This window comes from Chionomys nivalis, chromosome 11 (genome assembly GCF_950005125.1).
Source record: "Chionomys nivalis chromosome 11, mChiNiv1.1, whole genome shotgun sequence".
Classification (NCBI taxonomy): domain Eukaryota; kingdom Metazoa; phylum Chordata; class Mammalia; order Rodentia; family Cricetidae; genus Chionomys; species Chionomys nivalis.
In genome coordinates, this window is record NC_080096.1 from 15,344,087 (window position 1) to 15,368,129 (window position 24,043).

The 24,043-nt window shown below is 41.3% G+C and overlaps 1 protein-coding gene across 3 annotated transcripts in view; it reads left to right on the forward strand.

Annotated features, from left to right (window-relative positions):
* The first annotated feature begins 250 nt into the window (after positions 1-250).
* Positions 251-24,043, forward strand: part of Cdc42 (cell division cycle 42) — a 36,690-nt gene continuing 12,897 nt past the window's right edge. The window contains exons 1-4 of one of the 3 annotated variants that reach the window (XM_057784663.1): positions 295-344; positions 19,173-19,303; positions 20,680-20,834; positions 23,477-23,549. In XM_057784663.1, coding sequence (XP_057640646.1) covers positions 20,730-20,834; positions 23,477-23,549 — 178 coding nt within the window. In that variant the 5' untranslated portion in view covers positions 295-344; positions 19,173-19,303; positions 20,680-20,729. Of the gene's footprint in view, positions 345-19,172; positions 19,304-20,679; positions 20,835-23,476; positions 23,550-24,043 lie in introns of all 3 variants that reach the window. The other 2 variants (XM_057784662.1, XM_057784664.1) reach the window with 2 other exon arrangements.

A 24,043-nucleotide genomic window follows, 5' to 3' on the forward strand; every position in this document is an offset into this window, starting at 1 on the left:
TCTTTTTCACAAAGTTTCAAGGATAAAAATAAGCTTTAGTGACAATACTGTGAACATTTCTGTTCAGAGTTTCATTACGAATAAAATCACTGCTAAAAGGTGTAGAGCGCAGTCTGTGTAGAGTACAGGAACGCAGCCCGCGCGTCCGCGGCATGGGGCGGAGCTTCTGCTAAGCCCTGCCCACCTGGGGGGGCCCATTCCAGCCCCTTCTCCCTCTTTGTCCCTCCTACTTCCGCGGGCACCCAACCGTGCGTCCCCTGCGTGCTGACGTCAGGCGCGTGCCCCTGTCCGGCAGCCGAGGAGGCCCCGCGCAGTGCTGCCAACGCCCCGACGGAGAAGCTGAGGTGAGTGCGGGCCCGAGTAGCCTCCCCGCGGGAGTGGGTTATGCACCGCCCGGTCCCAGTCGCGCGCCCCCCGTCATCCCTCGGTCCTCGAGGGTGCTCGCGGTCGGGGGCATCCCGGTGCTTGCGGGCCTCGAGGGAGGGATTGCCGGGTTCGCGTGCGCTCGCGGGCTCGGGTTCTGAGGGGAACGAGGCGGGGTCGCGGAGGGGCTTGGGGCCGGAATGGCGGCAAGGCGCGGCCGGGGACGGCGGCGGCCGAGGGAGCCACCCGGTCGAGCTGTCAGTGGCGGCGAGAGGACCAGGCACACCCATCCCACCCGCTCCCCTCCCCCCTCCGGCCACCCGCGGGCTCCGCTCCGGGGACGCCGGGATGCGGAACAGCGGACGTGGGGCCGGGTCCCGGGACGGAGGCCGGGGGCTGCCGCTACGTTGTCGGCCTCGACTTCCTGCTTCCCGGGCTCCGCCGTGGACGCGTTGCGGCGGGCGGGGGAGGGGAGCGGAACTGCGGCCGCAGGGCCGGGGCCGAGGTGACGGACCGGGCGCCTCTGCGCTTGCGCCCCTCGGCGGTCCCCAGCTCCGCGCTGCTGTGTCTGCCCTCTCCTGCCCCGCGGCTCCCTGGGCTCCCACGACTGGGCCGGCCTCCTCGCCTTCCGGGACCTGCCTAAGCACCTCCCGAAACCCCGCCTGGCCTCTTGCTCGGTTCCTCATTACTAGCAGGAAATTTTCTTTGTTGGTTTTTTAAAAATTCCTCTTTCCTCCCCTTTAAGTCCGGGAGAAATGCAGTGTGGAAGATTACGTCATCTCAGCATAAGGGGTGAGAGTTTTAACTCCTACAAGTCAGGGCTCACCAAATTAAGACAAAATCTTGCTTAGTGGGTCACTCCACTCAGCACGTCGGTTCAGAGTAAGATGGTGGTTTTTAAATTTTATTTTGTTGTTGTTGAAATCATGTTGCCTTGATGGCTGCCCGAGATGCACCTAAAATATGGGAAGGTTAGACATCTTAGGGTTAGGTTATTTTTGACCAGAGGATACACTGTCCGCAGCCACCTGGGTAGGCATGAACTTTAAAGGGCCCCTTGGCTGTACTTGGGTCAACTTTGTTGTGGGAGCAGTTCTTTGCCACACCAATTGTGAGTCAAGGAACCTAAATTCAGCGCATGGTGACCTTAAGAGTGACCTGCAAAGAGAATTTAGTTATACATCTGATTTATCTTTGCTAGGATTGCAACTTAAAGTTGCATGCTTTAGTTTTACCTTTAAAAATGGCATTGGATTTAGTTTTTATTTTGAAACAGGATCTCCAAATTTAGTCCTGGCTAGCTTTGAACTTAAAGGGACATTCCTTCCTTCTAAGTCTCTCTTTACAGGACTTTTTTTTATGTTCTGTCAGGGGAAACCGACAGATTAAGTATCTTGTCTTCCACGTGCTGGGATTACAGGAATGAGCTATTTAATTTACGACCCTTGGTTTTCATTTTTAACCCCCAAAACTTGAGTAATATTTTTAGATTTCTGGTATCACTAGAATTGTGTCCTTTGATTATAAGTGCAGCAGTGTTGGATATTAACATTGCAAAGTAAATGAGATGCAATTGTGTAATGCATCCTTGTAAGGGTGGCCTCGTGTTTGAGAGTTTTCCCATTATTGTTCATTTATATAGAAAATAACATTGCTTGTTAAGAAACACCAGAGTGGTGTATTCAGATTGGTTTCCTGTAGTTCAGCGATATGGTGCAGAATCTTCCAAAATACATTGTTATCCTTAATGTGACATAGGAGTATAAAATTGGAGCACTTATCTACTACTGTATTTTTTAGCCTTCTGTATTTAAAAAGTTTATATAGGTGAATTTGTATCTATTTAAAAAGTTTTTTTTTTTTTCTTTTGAATTAAGTAGTCTGGGATGGTGAGATGGTTGAGTGGATAAAAGCACTTGTCAGGCAGGCCTGACTACTTAGTTGGATTCCCAGAACCCATGGTGAAAGGAGAGACTCCTGATTGTCAAAAGTTGTGATCTAGCCACATTTAGTGGTCCATGTTTTCTTTTTTTTCTTTTCTTTTTTTTTTCCAGACGGGTTTCTCTGTGGTTTTTGGAGCCTGTCCTGGAACTAGCTCTTGTAGACCAGGCTGGTCTTGAACTCACAGAGATCCGCCTGCCTCTGCCTCCCAAGTGCTGGGATTAAAGGCGTGCGCCACCACCGCCTGGCTGTGGTCCATGTTTTCAGTCCTAGAGCTTGGGAGGCAGAGGCAGGAGAATCTTTTGAGTTTGAGGCCATCCTCGTCTACATAGAGAGTTTCAGTACAGCCAGGGCTAGAGAGATTCTGTCTTGAAAAAAACAAAATAAAACAAAAGCTTTTCCTGATCTTCACACTTTTTGCCATCGTTCATGTGTACACACTTATAAATACACACAGTAATAATGAATACAAATAAACAATTAGTTTGGATTTTTACGTTTTAGACTGAGGCAAGGAAATAAGAGATTGGTAGTTAACTGATTATTAAAAAGGAGCTTTAAATATATATATATATACACACACACACACATATATATATACACATATATATATATACACACATATATGTATATATACACAGAAATTTGTTCAAGACCCGAAGATACCTTGTTAAATTCTCTTAAGATGTTTTCATATTGTGAGCAACCCCTGTGCTTAGTAAACATAATTCCCCTCTCTAGTAATCTAAGCGAGCCCATCAGGATTAATCCTGAAGTTTACAAAGTTTAAAAAATGTCAAAATTTGTTTTCTCAGGATTTTTTCTTGCACTTGAAATATTTTTTAAATGTTTATATTCTTTCATATTATCATACATGTATACAAAGTGTTTTATATTTTGATCATATTCATCCCTATTTCCCTCCTCTGCCACCCAATCCTATCCCCAACATATTCCCCTCCCAACTCTGTCCTCTTTTGTAATGTGCTGAGTCCAGTTAATGCTGCCCCAGTTTTCATCTTATGATCTATGAGAGGAACATTTCTAGTTATTTTTATGTGTACACTGATAAAAATATTTTCTCTAAAAGCCATTGAATTTGTAAAGTTAATGTACTCTTTTTGGGAAGGAGCACTGAAAGGGCTTGGAAGCTCATGTCAAACTGTTTTGATTTATAGTGCTACAATTTAAATGGAGTTCTCTCATTTTAATTTTTTTTTTGAGGATAAAAAACATTTAATAATTTTAGGCCACAAGATCTCTTATGAAGGGGAACAGTTCATTTTGGGTGCACTTTTCTCCTATAAACAGCTCTCTGTGTCCCTCAATGTTGAAGGGCTATTCTGTATTTCTTGGATAGTGCCTTTTCAGTCTTTGCAAAATGTTTGCTCTCAGTTTCCCCTGAAAGAACTTAAGTCCTGTGAATCCAGGACTTTGACTTGACATGCTCATCTGTATTCCTTTAATAAATATTTGTTGGATTAATGAATTTGGTAATGTTTGAGGGTTACCATTCTCATTTTCTGGGCATGCTATAGGCCTTCTGTTTTAAGATTACTTTATTGCTTGGTCAGCCATACTCAAATCTGGACTCACTGAAACTTTTGCTAAGCTCCTTGTTTGACCTTATCAGTCTGTTTCGTGCAGCTGCGGAAAGTTTGCCATCAATTAGGAAATCATCTGGTAATTATTCTCTTACTCTCCTAAAATGAATCCAGACTTAAAGTCTATTTCCTCATCTTCTTGTATTTCTTTGTTTGCAAGCAGTAGCTTATTTCTGTTCCCTTCTTCCCTCTTGCAGTGTCAAGTTTCCTGATCACATGATGTTTTGCCCCTCCTGAGTTTCTACTTTTAGTTGCTCATCTCTTCTGTCCAAAATATTTCACTGAAGTGTTTTTATTAGTGGCATTCAGCTTTTTTTTGCCACTGCTGGTATTGTAAGTTCAGGGTGTCAGAGTTCCTCTTTATTAGTTAGTTACCTTGGGACATTGGTGGTCTCAGACTGTTTATTTCGTGAAGAAACTCCAAATGTTTTGTTGCGGAAATATGTCCTTCCTTATAGTTCAGAAAAATTAAGCTGGTCAAGGTAGCACATTTCTATAATCTTAACACATGGGGAATACAGGAGGATGTGAAAGAAGTTTAAGGCCAGCCTTGGTGACATGGAGTTCTAGACCATTCTGAATTATGTGAGACCATGTCTCAAAAAAAAAAAAAAGAAAATTCAGGTTTTAATTTTTAAGTTATCAGGATTGGCCTTGAACTTGCTATACTCTTATCTCAGTTTCTATCAGTAGTTAGGATTACAGACCTGAGCTATCAGACCCAGCTTAGAGTGTGTATGTGTGAGTTTAGATTTATTTTATTTTGAGTGAATGTTTTGCCTGCATGTGTGTTTGTATGTCCATGCCTGGTGTCAAAGGTCAGAAGAGGTGGTTCGATCCCCTGGAACTAGAGTTAGGGCTGGTTGTGGGTACTGGGAACCAACCTGAGTCCTCTCCAAGAATAGCAAGTGCTTTTAGCAGCTGGGCCATTACTCCAGCCTGGTAAGTTTCTTTTTAAATTTAATACCTAATGTTAGTTGTTATGCTGCAGTGTTGGTGGGTTGTCACAGGAAGAGAACCTCTGACTTGACTGTTTTGTTCATTATTTTTCTTTAACACTTTGTAGTTTAAAACATTTTCTTTTTTTGATTATCTTTATTCCTGTCTGCTGCTTTAGTTCTGCTTTGTGTTCTGGAGATGCTGTTGCTTAGAGTGCTTAGAAGCCTAGGCTTTGGAGTTGAAATCCTTGATCTGTCATTTATTAGCCATGTGCAATCTTAGGTCATGCTTTGTGACTTCAGTTTATTAGGTAACTCAGGCCTGTAATCCTGAAGGAGGGTTGGAAGATCAGTTTTAAATTCATAAGCCTTGGCTATAGGAGTTAGGTGACAGTCTGAGCTACATGAGATCTGTTTGAAATAAAAATCAAAACAAAAAATGAGGCCAGTAACACCTGCTTCACAGTGTGGAAGATAGTATCAGTTAATGTATATGAAATATTTTAAGACTAGTCACCTGCAGGCAGGGCTGTGTAGGTGTTTGCTCTCACTACCTCTTTGGCCACACCCCTTGACCTTAGAAGCTGTGTTTATTTCACACGTAAATGTTTTTATAACCATCCTTCCCACAGACTAATCTCATGAATCCTAAAAGAAATCCAGGTGGAGATTGTTGTCTCATTTACATTTTTATCTTTCCTACTGTCACAGAACCAAATTCTCCCAGGGGCTGGCTGTGTGGCCCCACACAAAATCATAAACATAACCTAAAATCTGTGTACGTGTGTGAGAGAGATTTAAAATTGTGCATATGCACTCCTGCCACAGCTCGTGTAAAGTTTAGAGGGCCACTTTGTCGAGTCTATTCTTAACCATTAATGTGGGTTCTGGCTATCGAACTCAAATCATTAGGTTTGCATAGTAGAAACTGTTTTCCTCTGAGCCATCTAGCCAGTCCTCCCCCCCCACCCCCCTTTTTTTTTTCCAGGCAGGATCTCATGAATCCCAAGCAGACTTTGAACTCTGTGTAGTTAGGAATGACTTTGAACTTCTGATTTTCTTGTTTCCACCTCCCAATTGCTAGGATTAGAGGCATGCTAGATTTATGTGGGCATTAGAGATCAGGGATTCATTATGCTGGACAAGAACTCTGTTAACTGAGCTACATCTCTAGTACATAGCCTATTTTAAAAAACAAAAACCAAAAAAAACCGAACATTTTTACTGGTTATAGTGGTACATGTAGGGATAAGGCCCGCCCATTAGGGGGCGTGTTCGCCTCGGGCTAATGTTTACTGTTAAATCTGCTGGGAGTGATCCCAGCAGCCCCTTTTCTGCTTTCCTGTTCTCTGAAGGAACCTGTGGTCCTGTAAGTCTATTTCCCCATTAATTCTGTATATATTTTTATAATCTGTCTGCATTCATTTACGCCGTTACAGGTACAAACTTTTTTTTTTTTTTTTTTAAATCTTTTTAAGACAGGGTTTCTGTGTAGCTTTGGTGCCTGTCCTGGACTGTCCTGGAACTTGCTCTGTAGACCAAATTGGCCTCGAACTCACAGAAATCTTCCTACTTCTGCCTCCTGTGCACCACCACTGCCCTGCCCCAAGCCTTGAGTCTTGATCTCAGTTTTCGGGAATTGGAAACAGGTAGGTTTCTGTGGGTGCTGGACACAACACACATGGTGCAGGCAAAACACACATGCAAAGATAAATATAAAAAAAATTAGGGGTTCAGGTTCCAACATGTGTTTATTTTAAAAGGGACTTAGGGGCTGGGCAAATAACTCAGTGGGCAAATCAAGTGTGAGGAAAGCCAGTGTTCATGATAATCCCACCTAATAATACCAGCTTGAAAAGTCAGAGGTGGGATTCCCTAGAGCAAGCTGATTAGCAAAACTAACTGTATTGGTGAGTTCTGTGTTTGACTGAGAGATCTTGCCTTAGTGTATAAAGGTAGATGATTCTGATTCCCAGATAACAACCTCAGGCTCCCGTATACACGTGGAGCATACATACACACATGTGTACATACAGGAAACAGAGAAAAGGAAGCTAAGTATATGTTAATGGTGGAGAGGGAGGAAGATAGAAATGAATTTGGGTTTTCCCACATCGAAGGCTTTTGTGCTGAGATTGGCATTGTGTCAACATCAGGGAATCCCTCCTCCTGAGAACCAGCAGAAAACAGTGCTTTCCTCCCACATCAGTTAAGTTTGGGAAACAGTCTGTTAGTGACACATGCTCCTCTTTCCATCCAAAACAATGAAGTGTTCTGTCAACATATCTTAACTAAAATGCAAAATTAAGTTCTGCATTTTTTTTTTTTTTGTTTTTCGAGACAGGGTTTCTCTGTGGTTTTGGAGCCTGTCCTGGAACTAGCTCTTGTAGACCAGGCTGGTCTCGAACTCACAGAGATCCGCCTGCCTCTGCCTCCCAAGTGCTGGGATTAAAGGCGTGCGCCACCACCGCCCGGCTAAGTTCTGCATTTTTATACAATTTAATTAGGCATGACAAGTCACTAGAAGTACACATTACCAAAAAATGCACACACTTTCCATCTCCAGTGCCTTCAGCTTTCTGTGCTTGATCTGTTTAACATCTAATTTTTTGCACTGTTCCTATTTTAATGCAAAGAGGTACCTTCTCCACTTTTTGTAGAGGCCTTGTAGACAGCCCTGTGTCTTCTAGCTTTTGTTTTTCCCCTTTCATACTTTTCCATCAGCCTTTGTTTGGGCAACACCATGATGTCGGTGTTGAGCACAGGATGTGTGAATGACTTTGGTTTATCTGAGGGTTTTTTTTTTTTATTGCTGTTTCCTGTGTCTAATTTCTTTTTGATTCTTTTGATTCTTTATGCAGATAGTAATAGATCAGGAAGCTAGAGGGAGTATATTATAAAGAGTTTATTTTGAGTCCAAAGAACAAGTTTTGACCTGATGCATATCTAAACCACACTCATTTCATTGTCTTACTAATTCTGGAACTTCAATGCTCTTTGAGTGTTTGCTTTGTGAAAGTTACAGTTCCAAATATTGGTGGTAGACCAGTGACTAGAAAACGACCAAGACAGATCTGTCATAAAGTTTATATGGGAGTTATAGATAAGGAGAAAATGAAGAAGTAGCTAAGACTTGGTAGCATGTGCCTTCACCCACTGAGCCATCTCCTAGGCCCCAGTATGTTCTCTCTCCCTTCCTCCCTTCCTCGCTTCCTCCCTCCCTCCTTTTTCCCCTTCCTCTCTTTCTCTCTCCCTCCCTTCCTCCCTCCTCTCTCTTTTTAATGTACATTGGGATTTTGCCTGTATGTCTGTGTGAGGATTCCACATCCCCTGAAACTGGAGTTACAGTTGTGAATTGCCATGTGGGGGCTGGGAATTGAACCTGGGTCCTTTGGAAGAGTGGCCAAAGGTCTTAACTGCTAAGCCATCTCTCCAGCCTGTCCGTCTTTCTTCTCAAGTTCAATGTGTAGCCAAGTTTGAACTTGAACTTCTGACTTTGCTGCCTCTATGTCCTGAGTGTGGAGGGTTTCAGGTTTTTGCGATCTTGCTGGTTTTCTGTGGTGCTTGAGATAGGGAGCTTGAACTCAAGCTTTGTGTGTTAGGCACTCTGCCATCTGAGCCTTCTCCTCAACCCTTAGGTGTTTTTTTTTTTTTTTTTTTTAATCTGCAGCCTTTACCTGATATTTCATCTAACTAGAGATTTATTCTTTCTAGACTGTCTTTTGTATTTGCTACTGTTTTGAATACCGTTGGCACTTGTTTCTAATGTAAATCTTTAGCAATCTGACAGTTTTGTTTGAAGCTAATAAAGGTGACATATTTTGAGCATTCTAGCATTATATAAAGTGCAGTGTATCTTTTCAGTAAGTTACTGAAGGCCTCTGAAGTTTGTCATACTCAATATACTGCTATAATAGGCATTTAAATATCTTGCTGGCTTTCATAGTTAATATAACAGAAGCCTATTACAATAGAGGTTGTCATTACTAACTTAAATCCTGGTAGGTCAGATCTCTTAGTTGCTTAGATTTTATTTATTTGTTTGTTTGTTTGGTTTTTCAAGACAGGGTTTCTTTGTAACAGTCCTGGCTGTCCTGGAACTTGATTTGTATTTCAGCCTGGCCTTGAACTCACTGAGATCCGCCTGCCTCAGCCTCCTTAGTGGTGGATTACAGGCACACGTCACCACTGTCTGGCTTATTTATTAGATTTTTTTTTTGTTTTTGTAATTATCTTTTTGGATACAGTCTCACTGTATAGCCCTGGTTGGCCTGGAACTTGCTGTGTAGCTCAGGCTGGCCGCAAACTCAGCAGAGATCTGGAGTTAAAATTATGGGTCATTAATAGTAAGCTTGAGTTACCATGTTGATGTTCTTCATAGTTTAAAAATGCATAACATTTAATCTTGTGGTGTATTCTTATTTTTCTGTTGCATCAACTCTCTTGATCTTACAGTATTCCATTCTGAGTGTGTGTGTTTAGCATAAGGGTCATACATGATGGCTTTGAATTTTTAATCTAATCCTCCTTTCTTCACCTCTGGAGTGTTGAGATTACAGGTGTGTGCCACTGACCCTTCTAGGGATTGAATTCAGACCTCTGCATGCTAGATACCCTACCAACCAACCCTCACCACCAAAACAAAATTAATTATGTTTCAAAAATTCAGTATGTATGGGTGTTTTGTCTACATGTATTATGTCTGCACCGTGCACGTGCCTGGTGCCTGCAGAAGCCAGAGAAGGGTGTTGCATCCCCTTGACCTGCAGTTACAGACTGTTGTGAGCCTCCATATGGGTGCTGTGCATCCAACCTGGGTCCTCTGGAAGAGCAGCCAGAGCTCTTAATTGCTGAACTATCTCTCCAGCCCCCTCTTGTTTCTTGATAAACTATTCTTCCTTTTGGCAAAATGATCTGAAATAAAATTATTGAGAAATATGAATTCTTTATGGCTCTTAAGATATCCTCAGGAACTGCCCTTGTCGCTTGGTTTTCAAAATTTTATGTATTAAGAAATCTCTAATGGCACTGTAAAGGTTTTCAAGGACTGTCATAAAAATATCACAGACTTATCATTTAATTATAGTTCTGGAGGAGATTGTGTTGATATGGGTGTTCTCTTTTGAGGGTTTCTTTTCCTTTATAAATGGCCAATTTTGAGTGTTACCACACAATGGTCTTCCTGTCTTCCTCTCCCTTTCCTGTGTGTGTGCATGCACGCGCGTGTGCACATGCTCCTGCGTATGTGTATTCAGAGGCCAGAGATCTTAACTGAACCTGAAGCTCACTGATTGGCTAGGCAAGTTGTGGCGCTCCACTCCCACTCTACCCCCATTTTCCTGTTTCTTACCCCCAGCACTGGAAGTACAAATGTATTCATTGTTTTTTTGTTTTTTTTTTCCCCCTAGTTTTTTGAGGCAGGGTTTCTCTGTAGCTTTGGAGCCTGTCCTGGAACTAGCTCTTACAGGCCAGGCTGGCCTTGAGCTCACAGAGCCTGCCTCTGCCTCCCAAGTGCTGGGATTAAAGGCGTGTGCCACCACTGCCCAGCCTGTTTGTTTTTTTTGAGATAGTGTTTCCTTTGTACCCCTAGCTGCCCTGGAACTCTCTGTATACCAGGCTGATCTCAAACTTAGTTCCACCTGCCTTTGCCTCCCGAGTCTTGGGATTAAAGGTATTCGCCACCACTGCTTGACCAAATGTACTGCTTTTAATGTTGATTCTGTGAATCTAAACTTGGGTTCTTACGTGTGAACAACAAAGCACTTTATAAACTAGGCCATTTATTTCCTCATGACCCCTCTCCCCCAACACACACAGGGTGTGTGTAACAGCCCTGGCTGTCCTGGAACTCCTGAGTGCTGGAATTAAAGGTGCTGTCCATCATTTTAAAGTTAGTCTTATTCTTAATCATGGCCTAGCCTGGTTATTGGTCTGTTCCCCAGGCTGACCTTGAAGTTGCAGTGATCTTCCTAATTTAGTTTACCAAGTGCTAGGATTATAGAGGTGTTCTACCACTCCAGTTTTGTTGAGGGGTGTGGTGTCTGTCCCAGGGATCATATCTACTCTTGCTTCTGCAAATGCTGTCACTGCATCATAACCTTGTTCCTAATCTTCCCTTAAAACTATACTATCGTGGATAGGGCTTACCCATATGACCTCATTTTCCTTTATTACCTCTTTAAAGGTAATGCCACTGAAGACTGTTTTCCTTTTTTTTTTTCCTTTTTTTTTTGAGACCAAGTCGCACTGTGTATCTCTCTGACTGGCATGAATTTACTTTGTACATCAGTCTGGCCTTGAATTAACAGGTTTGCCTTCTGGATGCCATATTAAAGGCATGTGCCACTGTATCCTGCACAGAAAAAATTCTGAAGTACTAGAGGTTAAAACTTCAACATACACATTTTGGTGAAGACCTAATTTTCCCCATAGCAGGCAGCAGTACAGCTCATGCCTTAAAATATTTTCATGGCATTTCTTTATAACTTCCTTACAGTTTTCTATTGGGTGTACCATCAGTCTTGTCTTTTGCTCCCATTAGCAAGGTTACTGTGAGTGTCTTTTTTTTTTTTTTTTTTTTTTTTTTTTTTTTTTAGTTTAGATAGACTTAACAATGGAATCGCCAGGTAAAAAAAAATACACAAAATTAGCTCTTGTAGACCAGGCTGGTCTCAAACTCACAGAGATCCGCCTGTCTCTGCCTCCCGAGTGCTGGGATTAAAGGCGTGCGCCACCACCGCCCGGCTAAAATTTGATTTTTTTTTACCCTGGCATGGCATGGGAGATTTCTTTTCAGTTTTGACACACACATGCACACACAAAAAATTTTTACTTTTAGGTGTATGAGTGTTTTCTTGCATGTATGTCTGTGTCCCATACATGTGCCTGGTGCCCCACAGAGTTCATAAGGCATTGGATCCCCAGGGACTGGAGTTATAGGTGGTTGTGAATCCAACAGATGGTGTTGGTAATTGAACCCAGATCCACTGGAAGACCAACCAGTGCTCTTAACTGTTGAACCATCTTTTCAGTCTCTCAAATAATTTGAAAATAAACATGGGTCAGGTGCACACACATTTAATCCAGCAAGCAGATCTCTTGAGTTGCAGGCTAGGGTTTCATAGTGAGAGCCTGTCTCGAAACAAAAAACACCTAGTACCATCATTACCAACAAAACAACAGTAACAAAACAAGTTCTGACAGTTTTTATTTTAAAAGGTTTCCTGGGTTTATTTTTCTTCCATCTGTTTTAGCATGCTTCACATATCAGAATGGACCAATTAGGTAGCTAGTGTGCTCCCTCTGTGGTATTTTCCACATACTGTGCCCAACTCAGTATTATTGCTCTTGTAGTGATGGACACCAGTTTTGGTCAGCACAACTTGGTATTCTATTTCAGATTTCCTCACTGCTGGGATACTTATTGGCAAAAATGAACAAGTTTGCTCTGCCCTTTCAGGTTCGTCTTCAGAGTTGCCTGTACCAGCATATACATTGCACTTTGCATAGCAAGTTGGAACCCTCTCTAGAGACTTTTTTGTCTTTGTGGCCACCATTTTCCTGCTTAGGTTTGGATGGCCTTCATTCAAGAACAGCTGCCAAGATGACTGAGAAACTAGTCTGGTCCTGCTATGTTTTTTTTTTTTGTTTTTTGTTTTTTGTTTTTCGAGACAGGGTTTCTCTGTGGCTTTGGAGCCGGTCCTGGAACTAGCTCTGTAGACCAGGCTGGTCTCGAACTCACAGAGATCCGCCTGCCTCTGCCTCCTGAGTGCTGGGATTAAAGGCGTGCGCCACCATCGCCCGGTTCCTGCTATGTTTTTTAAAAGCAAGTGTTTGTGTAGTAGGTCCTAATAGTTTGAGGGCAATTCTTACTGTAATCTCCTTTCTTATCAAATAGTTTGTTAATATTTACTTTGTTTCCAGGACTGTGTATTTGGCTTTTACTTCATGGTATAAAATACTTCTTGCTATGACAGATTGCTTAGTTAAGAATCTTTTAGGTTGGTTTTCTTAAATTACAGATTTAAGAAATTACAGATTTTATATGTATGGATTTTTTTTTTTTTTGGTTTTTTTGAGACAGGGTTTCTCTGTAGCTTTGGTGCCTGTCCTGGAACTAGCTCTTGTAGACCAGGCTGGCCTCGAACTCCCAGAGATCCGCCTGCCTCTGCCTCCCGAGTGCCTTGTTGTGGAAGCTGTCTTTGGGTTGTGATAGTGAAATACCGAGGACTAGGTAATGCGGAAGCTAATTTTTCTTAGTCTGGAAGGTAGAATGTTCAAGATCTGGGTGCCGGCAGACTGTTTTCTGTGGGGCTGAGTAAACAGATAATGCTTTCTTGTTGCTCTTATACCCCAGTTAGTACTTACTCCTCTTCTCAGAGGCTCCTCCTGTTGCCATTACCACAGGATTTAGGGTTTTGTCATGAGATTTAGAGGGATTCAAGCATTCAAAACATAGCAAGAGGTCAGATAGCTGGCAGTTTTTGAAATCTAGAATAAGTAGGGGAGGTTTTGGGTGGAAGGTTGGGTGATGATTTGAATAAAGGCAGACTTTGAATAAGCACAAATCATAGTGTTCAATTGAAGTGGCTGTTGGTCATGGATTAACAGATTATTTTGGTAGTGTGAGAGATTTTTAGAAGAAAAGTAAAAGATTGTAGCCCTGATGCCTTCTGTCTGTCTTAGAGCTGAGGTAATGCAGGTGTTACCTGGTATGTGTTATCTGGTTTTTTAGATGAATTGTGTGAAGATGAACCTTTAATCCAGATTTTTTTGGATGGGAAGCTCTATCTTTGTTCTGGGCCACAACTTCTAGTATAGTTTATATAGAACATGGAAGAAGCTCTCGCTCATTGTCAGTGTGCTCTTGCTGGCAAGGCAATTCCTTCGCTGGCAAACAAAAACAAAAGTTAACTAACTTCTAGCATCTCAGAATATGATGAAGGACAACAATGTACTCAGTGATGGGCTCCAGATGTGCATAGTTTAAAGGTTTCTAAGTATGCCCTGGAAGAGAATCTTCTCCCCAGCAGAGCCCAAGTTGTGGAAAATGAAACCCAAACCCTTATTGTAAGACTAGCTGAATTACAGTGAAAATTCAAGTCACTTTGTGGGATTCTGTAGTTTGGGATGGAGAATTGTGTGAGGATCCTATTGAGGCTGAGAACTTTAAATTCTCAGATTCTTAAGGGTTTATCTCAGCTGAGGAATAGTCTTTCCACCTTCATCAGAAGATGTACGCACACCCCAACCCCTAAAATACTGCCTTTTCCACCTTTGACTGGGGAAATTAATCTGTCACTGTCTGCTAAATCAGCAGTGACTTTCTACAAAGGAGATGCCAGGCAAGACAATACTGATGTCCTTTAGGGCCTACCAGTTGTTGCCTCTAGAGCTATAATCAGATTAAAAGCTTGGAACATTGGGCTGGAAAAGCCATTAGGTGTTCAGAGCTTGGTGAGCTGTTCCGTAGAAGCTTTGAAGATAAGAATGTTAAGAGCAGTGCAGACAGTGGAGGCCTGACCTGTGAAATTTCAGAGGCATGTTTGAGAGACTGGAAGTTTGAGAGACCTGCAATGGTTCTGGTTAGCTGGGGCTGAAGAATCAGCTGTGGTTATCAAGATAGTAGACCCCCTAAAGAAAAACCTTTGTTTTGCTGGGATAATTGATGTTGGTCAGCTGGGGAATAATGCCATATCTGGGGCTCAGTGTTGGTCTCTGCTGTAGGCAGATCTGGCACTCAGCAGCAGCTATAGGCAGGTCAGTCTTGGTGAGTGGAAGTCCATGTTGTCAAGCCCATATATAATCCTCATCTCTGTCACCGTGGCTTCTTTGTTCAAGGGACCATTGGGCAATGACAGGGATGGTTAGAAAAAGACTGTTCAGAGAATGAGTCATTCTATCTACTATTTATCCTCTGCTGAAGTCACCTTTTGATAAACATTTATATGGGACACAAGTATCTTCATATTCTTTGCTTATCTGGAGAAATCTGTATCTTCCCTAGATGTTTTCTCATCAAATTTCCAATCATTCTCTTTCCAGTCTCTGACCAGCCAGCCAATCTATTGTCTTTAGCCAATGAATAATCACACACTTGGCCGTTTTTCAATCCAAACAAAATGTATGACCACGTATACTTCCGGAAGTTCTGCCCAATGTGAAGATTTCCTCCAGAAAGGGTTGCAACTGTTCACTTCTGAGTGGTACCTGTATAAGGTGCAGAACCATCAGTAAACCAGGCCAAAGTCTTCCTAAGAGAGTAGAATTGTTGCCTCCCTTCCCCCTTTTTTGCTTAGTGTGGATTGAACCTGAGACTATGCAAATTAGGGCAGTGTTCTTCTGAGTTCCCGTTGATTTTTCTAAAAAACTGCCTAGAAAGACATCAGTTATCAGTGATGTCTGGAAGGAAGAATATATGGAGTTGATAAATGCGTATTATTTGTACCCAGTAGGCTTGTTGTCTCTAGGGGGCATGAACTTTGTTCCACACATTAGAGATGGCTTTGTATGGTATAAAGTTTGGCACATATCAGATTCTCAAAGTTTGTTGAATGAGTGAAAAAAATTATAGAGGGAGAATTTTAATCTCCATTCTCCTAATAAAATGTTTTATGGTATCTTCATATATTATTGTGTATTTTTTAAATTATTTTGAAATAGCTTATTTAAATATTTATCAATTGACTTGAAAAACAAGTGCTGGGGATTGAAATCAAGGCTTTGCGTGAAGTACATTGTCTATTACTAAGCTATACCTCAATCCTCTTATTTATTTGAGCAAGTCCCCATCCTCTCTGCCCCCATTTCAGTAGCACAAACTGGCCTCAGATAAGTGGTTAGGATGGCCTTGAAATTCTGATACAGTTGCTTTTGTTTTCTCAGTGCTAGGGTTCCAGGCATTTGCTACCATGCCCTCCTTTTTAATTTGACTTTTGAAGAAGTATAATTCTTGTTTACTGATGGTTCTGAAAACTAAAGTTTAAAACAACTTTGTGTGACATATATATGCATGAATGTGCACTCACAGGTAAATTTTCATTATATAGTTCAGGTTGGCATGGAACTCATGATTCGTTTGCTGAGATGACAGGCATGTAAAGTTCATTTGTATAAAGTTCAGAGTTGGAAAAGAATGCTGTGATACATGTATGTGTATACTAGCTTTCTGGTTTTGAGGGAAGTCTCTTTCTTTCTTTCTTTCTTTCTTTCTTTCTTTCTTTCTTTCTTTCTTTCTTTCTTTCTTTCTTTCTTTCTTTCTTTCTTTCTTTTTTGGTTTTTCGAGACAGGGTTTCTCTGTGGTTTTGGAGCCGGTCCTGGAACTAGCTCTTGTAGACCAGGCTGGTCTCGAACTCCCAGAGATCTGCCTGCCTCTGCCTCCCAAGTGCTGGGATTAAAGGCATGCACCACCACCGTCCAGCAAGGGAAGTCTTTCAAGTCAGACTCCTCTCCTTCCTTCTTTCTCTTCATGTTGCCTCAGGGTTATACAGACAGACTTTCCTGGAATTTGTCCCAGGTGTTGGAACTGTAAGTGTGAGCTACCTCACTCAGTGCATATTTTTCTTACCTATAAAATGGTGGGCTAAAATTAGTTTACTAGAAGACCTTCATGTCTGACTTTCTCATTTTTCTTGGTTCTTTTGAGTAATATTTGGAGAATTAATACAAGTTGAAATATTTTATTCCAACATTCAAAAACATTTGAATGTTTTTCTTTTTTGGGGAAAAAGGTAGCTATGGTTGAGATATAGAAGAAATTTTTTTGGAAACTGAGGATGTTGTTCAGTTGCCTTGCATGTACAGAATTTTGACTTCTGTCCCTAGCTCTGAGGCTAGCTGAGGATACATGAGATTCTGTCACACTTTTTTTTTTCCCCCCAAGATAGAGTTTCACTGTATAACAGCTTGGCTGTCCTGGAACTCACTCTAGACCAGGGTAGCCCCTGACTCAGAGATCTCTGTCTCTTCTGCCTCCCAAATGCTGGAATTAAAGGTGGTCATCACTACCTCCTGGCATCAAAATTTTTTAGGGGAGGAATTCCTAACCAGTATTGTGTTTTTAGAATATTTGCATCAGCCCATGTGTTGTGTGATGTAGAACCAAACAGGACAATAAGCATGCATGTAAATGTGTGCTGTTTTGTAGTATGATGTGTACATATATGAGGCCAAAGATGAATATCAGAGGTGTCTTCCTCCCCTCTTTCCGTCTGTTTTTTTGTTTTGTTTTGTTTTGTTTTTCGAGACAAGGTTTTTCTCTTGTAACAGCTCTGACTGTCTTGGAGCTCACTTTGTAGACCAAGCTAGTCTTGAACTCACAGAGATCCACCTGCCTTTGTTTCCCTCCCAAGTGCTGGGATTAAAGGTGTGCACCACCATGTCTAGTTTAAGTGTTATAATTTTTTAAGCTGTATATAGATAATCTACTACAATTTATGCTAAGGTTATGTAAACTACAGTCTCCAAGGTAAATGATCAGACGGGGGGAATGTCTTCCTTTTATGTGTTCTATCTAATCTGGTAGGCAGGCTAATCATTCTGTTGAATTGACAAGGAAGACCTGTAAAATTGAGTAGTTCTTTTCTGGTTTCCTGTAGAGTCTTCCTCTTCTTATATCCTAAATAAAATGGAGTACTTTAGGGTCAAGTGCATTTAAAATGAAAACAACTTTAATAGTATTTTGGGTTTGTGTGAATGTAATAATCTTTTTTTCTCACACCATGCCAGTTAATGTGGTAACTTTGACAGCATACTAACCTATTTCTCAAAACTGCCCTTAACCTCCAGCACTAGCTGCAAAAGGGTTCCAAGGCTATTCACCTCTTCTCATTTGACTATGGATTTGGTGGTCACCATGGTTTTGTGTTTTGAGTACACATGTCTGAAACTCACCAAATAGGCTAGTATAGCTAGTTAGTAAGCTTCAGTGATCAGCCTTTTTCTACTTCCTTAGCTCTGGAATTACAAGTGTGTACATCATGCACAAAAGGTGCTCAGCTTAAAGTTTTTTTCTTTCTTTCATTCATTCATTCATTCATTCATTCATTCATTCATTCAGTGTGTGTGTCTGTCTGTCTGTCTTTGGGATTTCATTGAGTGTCATATGGTGTGGAGGTCATAGGAGAACTTGAGAGTTGGTTCTTTGCTTCTATGTGTTCTCAGTGTTAAGCTCAGGTCATTAGAATTGGTGGCAGTTGTCTTGACCTGTTGAGTCATCTTGCAGGCCCCAACCTTTGTTTGTGTTAGGTGTGTTCTGGGAAACAAACTCAGGTCCTAGTGCTTACAAGGCAAGCATTTTATTGACCTAGCCTCTTATCTTTAAGACAGTCTTGCCTATGTATCTCTGGCTGGTCTGGAGTTTATTGTGTATCCCAAGGTTGCCTCAAATTCAAGATTTTCCTACTTCTGCTTCTCAAGTGCTGAGGTTATAGTTGTTGCCACCATGTCCAGCTTGTAGTTTCTATGTAACAGGAATTTATATCTCCTGTGACTAGCGATATTGTTTTATATTCTGTGAGTTTTGTATTCATTCATCAGCTTATAGCTTGCTAGTCTTAAGTGTTTAAAGTACAGTGGTGTGGGAAGTGCTGTGGGCACCTATACAGAGGTATTAATGAGCATTTATAAATTGTGATTAAATGTTGTGAAGGGAACTAGTTTTAGAAATATATAGGTCTAACATCCTATCTTTGGGTTTATATTTTTTATATTTGACTCGGTGGAATCTCTCTCTGTGTATCTTTACATTGATTTATGAGGATAGGCCTATATGTGCCATGTATAGTATGCATGTAGTTGTTAGATGACAACTTGTGAAAGTCAATTTTCTTCTACCATGTGGGTCCTGTGGATTGAACTCAGGTCATCAGGCTTGGTGGGAAGTGTCCTCTTTGGCCAAACCAAAGACTATATTTTCATGTTGAATAAAATGGCAGCTCTAACCGGCAAGAAATTGTGCTCCCCCTCCCCTCAGGGATTATGCAGATGGTTTGTTTATTTTTCTCAAAGCTGTTGGGAGCATTTGTTCCTTTGTGACTGAGGGAGATTACTCAGTTGGTAAAGTACAAACATGAGGACTTGAGTTCAGTCTCCAGAACCCACATAAAAAAGTTGGTACTTGATGCTTGCTCAGTTTATCTTTTCTACTTGGTGAACACCAAGCCAATGAGAACCCTGTTTCAAAAAAAAACCATGCTGGATGGCAGCTGCAGAATGACACCGAAGACTCTCTGTGGCCTTCACACTTTTGCTCACAGTGTCTGTGTACTTATATTCAGACACACACACAAACACAGACATACAAAGATTTCATATCTTAATTTTGCAGATGTCAAAATTGGAGGGAGTGCTGAAGAGATGGCTCAGTAGTTAAGAACTCTTGCTCTTGCAAAGGATCTGGCTTCCATTCTAGCTCACAACTGTCTCTTCCGACTTTCCTGGCTACCAGGAGCATACATGGTAGGTGCATAGGCATACAGATGAACAAAACACTCATATATGTAACTTAAAAAACTTTTTTTTGAGTGTATTTCAAAGTTAAGTACAACAAATTCTTTTTTGTTTTTTGAGGCATGGTTTCTCTATGTAGTCCTGGCTGTCTTAGAATGAGCTTGGTAGACCAGGCTGGTCTTGAACTCTGTGAACTTGCTTCTGTTTTCCAAGTGCTGGGATTAAAGGTGTGTGCCACCACTGCCTGGCAAAATTTTAATGCCATAGCCGTTTGCAAATCTTTTTTTCCCCTTTTACAGTAAATTCTCGGTGTATTTGTAATTGTGTGTCTGCATGTGCTGTAGTGTGCTATTGGAGGTCTGAGGACAACCTTGCGTAGCAGTCCTTGCCTTCTACCTTGTGTTTTGTATGAGTCAGGGTTTCTCTTGTTCACTGCTTAGTGTACTATGTAGGCTGCAAGCTTCTGCTTCCCACCTCCTTGTGGGGCACTCTGGGATTACTGGCACTTTTACTACTGTACCTGAGTTTTATGTGATTCTGGAGATCTGAGCTCAGGTTGTCAGGCTTGTCTGGGAAAGTGCTGTGACATCTGAGCTATCTCCCCAGCTCATGTTATTATATTTTGAAATAAATCTTTATGGTTAGAAGAGCTGATACTTTCATTTTAAATATGTAGCTTGAAACTCTTCAAGCTGTGAGTAATAGCTAGGCTAACTGGTGCTACCATAGCTGCTGATCATTGTCCAGTTCCTTCTCACATATACTGGGGGTGGTGGTCAAGGGTTGTGCTGCTTGTTACGTTCTGAGTTGCTGCATCCCTGAGGCTGGATAATGAACCATTGTTTACAGTGTTCTTTGTGTTGCAGTTGATCTTGCATATAGTGCATGTGTGTTCATCCTACAGCAAGCTTTCATATACCACATGTGGGGCTCTTTCTCATATCTCTTCTCTTTTGTCATAAAAAAAAAAAAAGAAATATACTGATCTACTTTGGACTTATAATCAGGTCCAAAAACGTAGCAAATGGACCCTTGTAAAAACTGCTGCTCTGAACTGGGCGGTGGTGGCACACGCCTTTCATCCCAGCACTTGGGAGGCAGAGGCAGGCGGATCTCTGTGAGTTCAAGACTAGCCTGGTCTACAAGAGCTAGTTCCAGGACCGGCTCCAAAAACCACAGAGAAACCCTGTCTTGAAAAAAACCAAAAAAAAAAAAAAAAAAAACCTGCTGCTCTGAGTAATTGCTATTTTTCTTTTTAGAGGTTTTTAGCCGTATCAGTAATGCTAGTTCTCTTCTTTGAGTGGCTGAACTTGTTACTAGTTGAGAGAGAAAGATATGTATATAAATAAAAATCAATAGAATAATTGTTTTTAATTTCTTTTTAGGTCAACATCTAATTTGAAATATTAAAAGTGGATACAAAACTATTTCCGCAATGCAGACAATTAAGTGTGTTGTTGTCGGTGATGGTGCTGTTGGTAAAACATGTCTCCTGATATCCTATACAACGAACAAATTTCCATCAGAATATGTACCAACTGTAAGTATAAAGGCTTTCTGATAGTAAAAGGGATGTCCATTGAAAAAATTTTGCCTACCTGCACTGAAATATTTTGTCTATCTTTGCCCTTTAAAAACACATTCAATTTCATTACCTTTATTTACTTTGTGGGGTGTGTCTGTATGTACATACTGCCTTGGCGCATGTATGGAAGGCTGAGGACATATGAAGGAGTTCATATGGGCTCTGGGATTGAACTCAGGTTGTCATGTTTGGCAGCAAGTGCCCTCACCATCTTGGTCATTATACCAGCCCAAGTTTTTGGCTTCTCATAGGTAATTACACTTTAAAATTAAACAGCTGAGGGTGAAGAGATGACTCCACAGTTAAGAGTACTGGCTGCTTTTCCGGAGGACTCAGATTCAATTCCCGGCCACTGCACCTGGCTTGACTAGTGTCTTTTGGAATTAACCAAAAAGAGTCTGGAATCTTAGGTTAATCTTCAGAAACATAACTAGGGTTATCAGGTTAACATGTTGATGTTAGCTTCTGTGATGGCACAGCTGGTGTAGGACTTAGACTAAAGCTACATTAAGAAAAAAGATGAAGTTTCTTTGAGGGGGTGAGAATTTAAAGATGTAATTTGATAGCTGGGTGGTGGTGACACATACCTTTAATCCCAGTATTCAGGAGGCAGAGGCAGGCAGGAGGATCTCTTTGTGAGTGTGAGGCCAGCCTGGTCTATAGAACTAGTTCCAATACAGCCAGGGTCACACAAAGAAACTCTGTCTCAAAAAAAAAAAAAAAAAAGGCAATTTGGTAATAAAACTACATTTTTGAGTCGGCCCATTAATCAGAAGATATTTTGAAGTTACAGGGGGCTTTGTAGATCTTGTCTGAAGCCATTGGGAAATCTGCGTCTGAGTTTTTACTTGTAAATGTGATTTCTAAGACTTTTATGACTATTTGCTGTGAGCTTCTGGGTGTTTTATATGTTTGTATATCATTGGGGAAGGAATAGCAGTGGCATAAATTTTGAAACGGGCCTGCTTAGGTTAATTATGTATCTATGGTGTTTATGTCGGCATGGAAATGGATTTGGTATACAGTACATATTTATGCCCATCTGTGGACTGAGTTACCATTTAGAGGATAGAGATCAGAAATTTACACATCACCTTTTCTTCCATGGGAGAGAAAATTCAGATCCAACTTGCAGATGAGACTTGGTAATAAAGCTTTTCTGATACTTTTTTCCCTTCCTTCTGAGGACTGGGTCTCAATCATGTAGCTTTCCTGGAACTTGCTTTGTAGACCAGACTGGCCTTAAACTCACCGAGGTCTGCTTGCTGCCTCTGTCCAATGCTTCCTGATTCTAAATTTTTTCTTTCTCCCTCCCTCCCTCCCTCCCTCCCTCCCTCCCTCCCTCCCTCCCTCCCTCCCTCCCTCCCTCCCTCCCTCCCTCCCTCCCGCTTTGTTTTCTTTCTTCTTTCTTTCCAGGCAAGGTTTTATTATGTTGTTAATGTTGGTTTCAAGTAACCCTTCTGCCTATACTCCGAAATGGCTAATCTGGATAGATGCACCTGGCACATTTCTGTTTTTTTTTTTCTTTAATTAATTATTTAATTTTTAGTTGTGTGTGGATGATGTTCACATGCCTGCAGGTGCCCACAGGCCAGAGGTGTTAGATTCCCCTGGAGCTGCAGTTACAGGTGGTTGTGAGCCTCCTCATGTAGGTATTGGGAGTTGAACTCAGTCTTCTGAAAGGACAGTACAAATTCTTAACCACTGGGTCATCTCTCCAGCCCGGTTTCAGTTCTGAATTAAAAGGAGCTGTCTGTTAATAAATAGTTTTTTAGAAATCAGATTGAACATTGTGGAAGCAAAGCACTGTCTTAATTTTTTTAGACTTGAAGGGGAGTATTTAAAATTTTTATTATTTATTTTTGAGACAGTCTTATTTATTTTGAGACAACCCAGAATAGCCTCAAACTTTCTAAGTAGGTCAGAGTGACCTTGGCCTCTACCTCCTAAGTGTTGGAATTATGGGGTGTTCTACCATATTGTTTGTTTTTTCCTTGTCTTTTTTTCTCAAATGTTTTATGTATGAGTGCTCTATCTGTGTGTATGCCTTTATGTTAAAAGAAGGCATCAGATCCCATTAGAGATGGTTGTGAGCCACCATGTGGTTGCTGGGAATTGAATCCCAGACCTCTGGAAGAGCAGCCAGTGCTCTTAACCACTAAGCCATTTCTCCAACCCCTTGTTTTTCTTTGTTTTAAGTTGATTTTCATTTAGCCAAGTGTTTTATTCAAAAGCTTCTCAATACCAGAAGTTGTCAGAAAGAGTGGATATCACCTTTCTTTTCCTGTCCAATCCCCTTGAAGATGGATGGAAAGGTCCTCTGTAGTCAGAGACCTGGTTTCTGTGATACCACTTATGATTTTGTGTTTCTCATGTAGTAGTTCATCCCATGACACAGTCTTCCAATTTTTTTTTTCTTCCAATTCCCCCCCCCCCCCCAAGAACCATTCAGCTCATGCAAAGACATAGTTGATGAGATTGGTAACATAAAAAGATTCTAACTAAGGGAAGATGAATTTCCTTCTTGGGAAGGAAGTAAATGACTAGGAATTGTACTATCTCACTAACAGTGTTGTATTTCTTTGTTTTAATTTTAGGTTTTCGACAACTATGCAGTTACAGTTATGATTGGTGGAGAGCCATATACTCTTGGACTTTTTGATACTGCAGGTGAAAACTTAATGTCTCACAATATTTTGATCTGTAACTGTAACAGTTGCTACTGCATGTCTTTTGGGCACCATGAAATTAGTATATTAGTAATTCACTTATGTTTTGTTATTAGGGTTATAATGATGATTACTGGCATGGTGGCACACACCTATAATCCCAGGATTTAGGAGGCAGAAGTAGTCAAATCTCTGAGTTTGAGCCAGTCTAGTCTATGTAGTGAGTTCCAGGACAGCAAGGGCTGTAGAGAGACCCTGTCTCAAAAAAACCACACACACAGAAAGATGGTTGATCCTGGATGGCTAATTGTAGTGAGTGTGGAATGCCCTGGGTGGATGGTAAGGTAGAAGATGCAATATAGTCTGAGACTCAATAGGTGAACTCCAGTGGGTTCGGAGGCTGGAGAGAGACTAAGGGAATGAGGTCAGAAAACATGTCTGCTGATCATTTCATTTTACTCCCTTGTTCAGATCTCACAGTTCGGGACTAGAGGT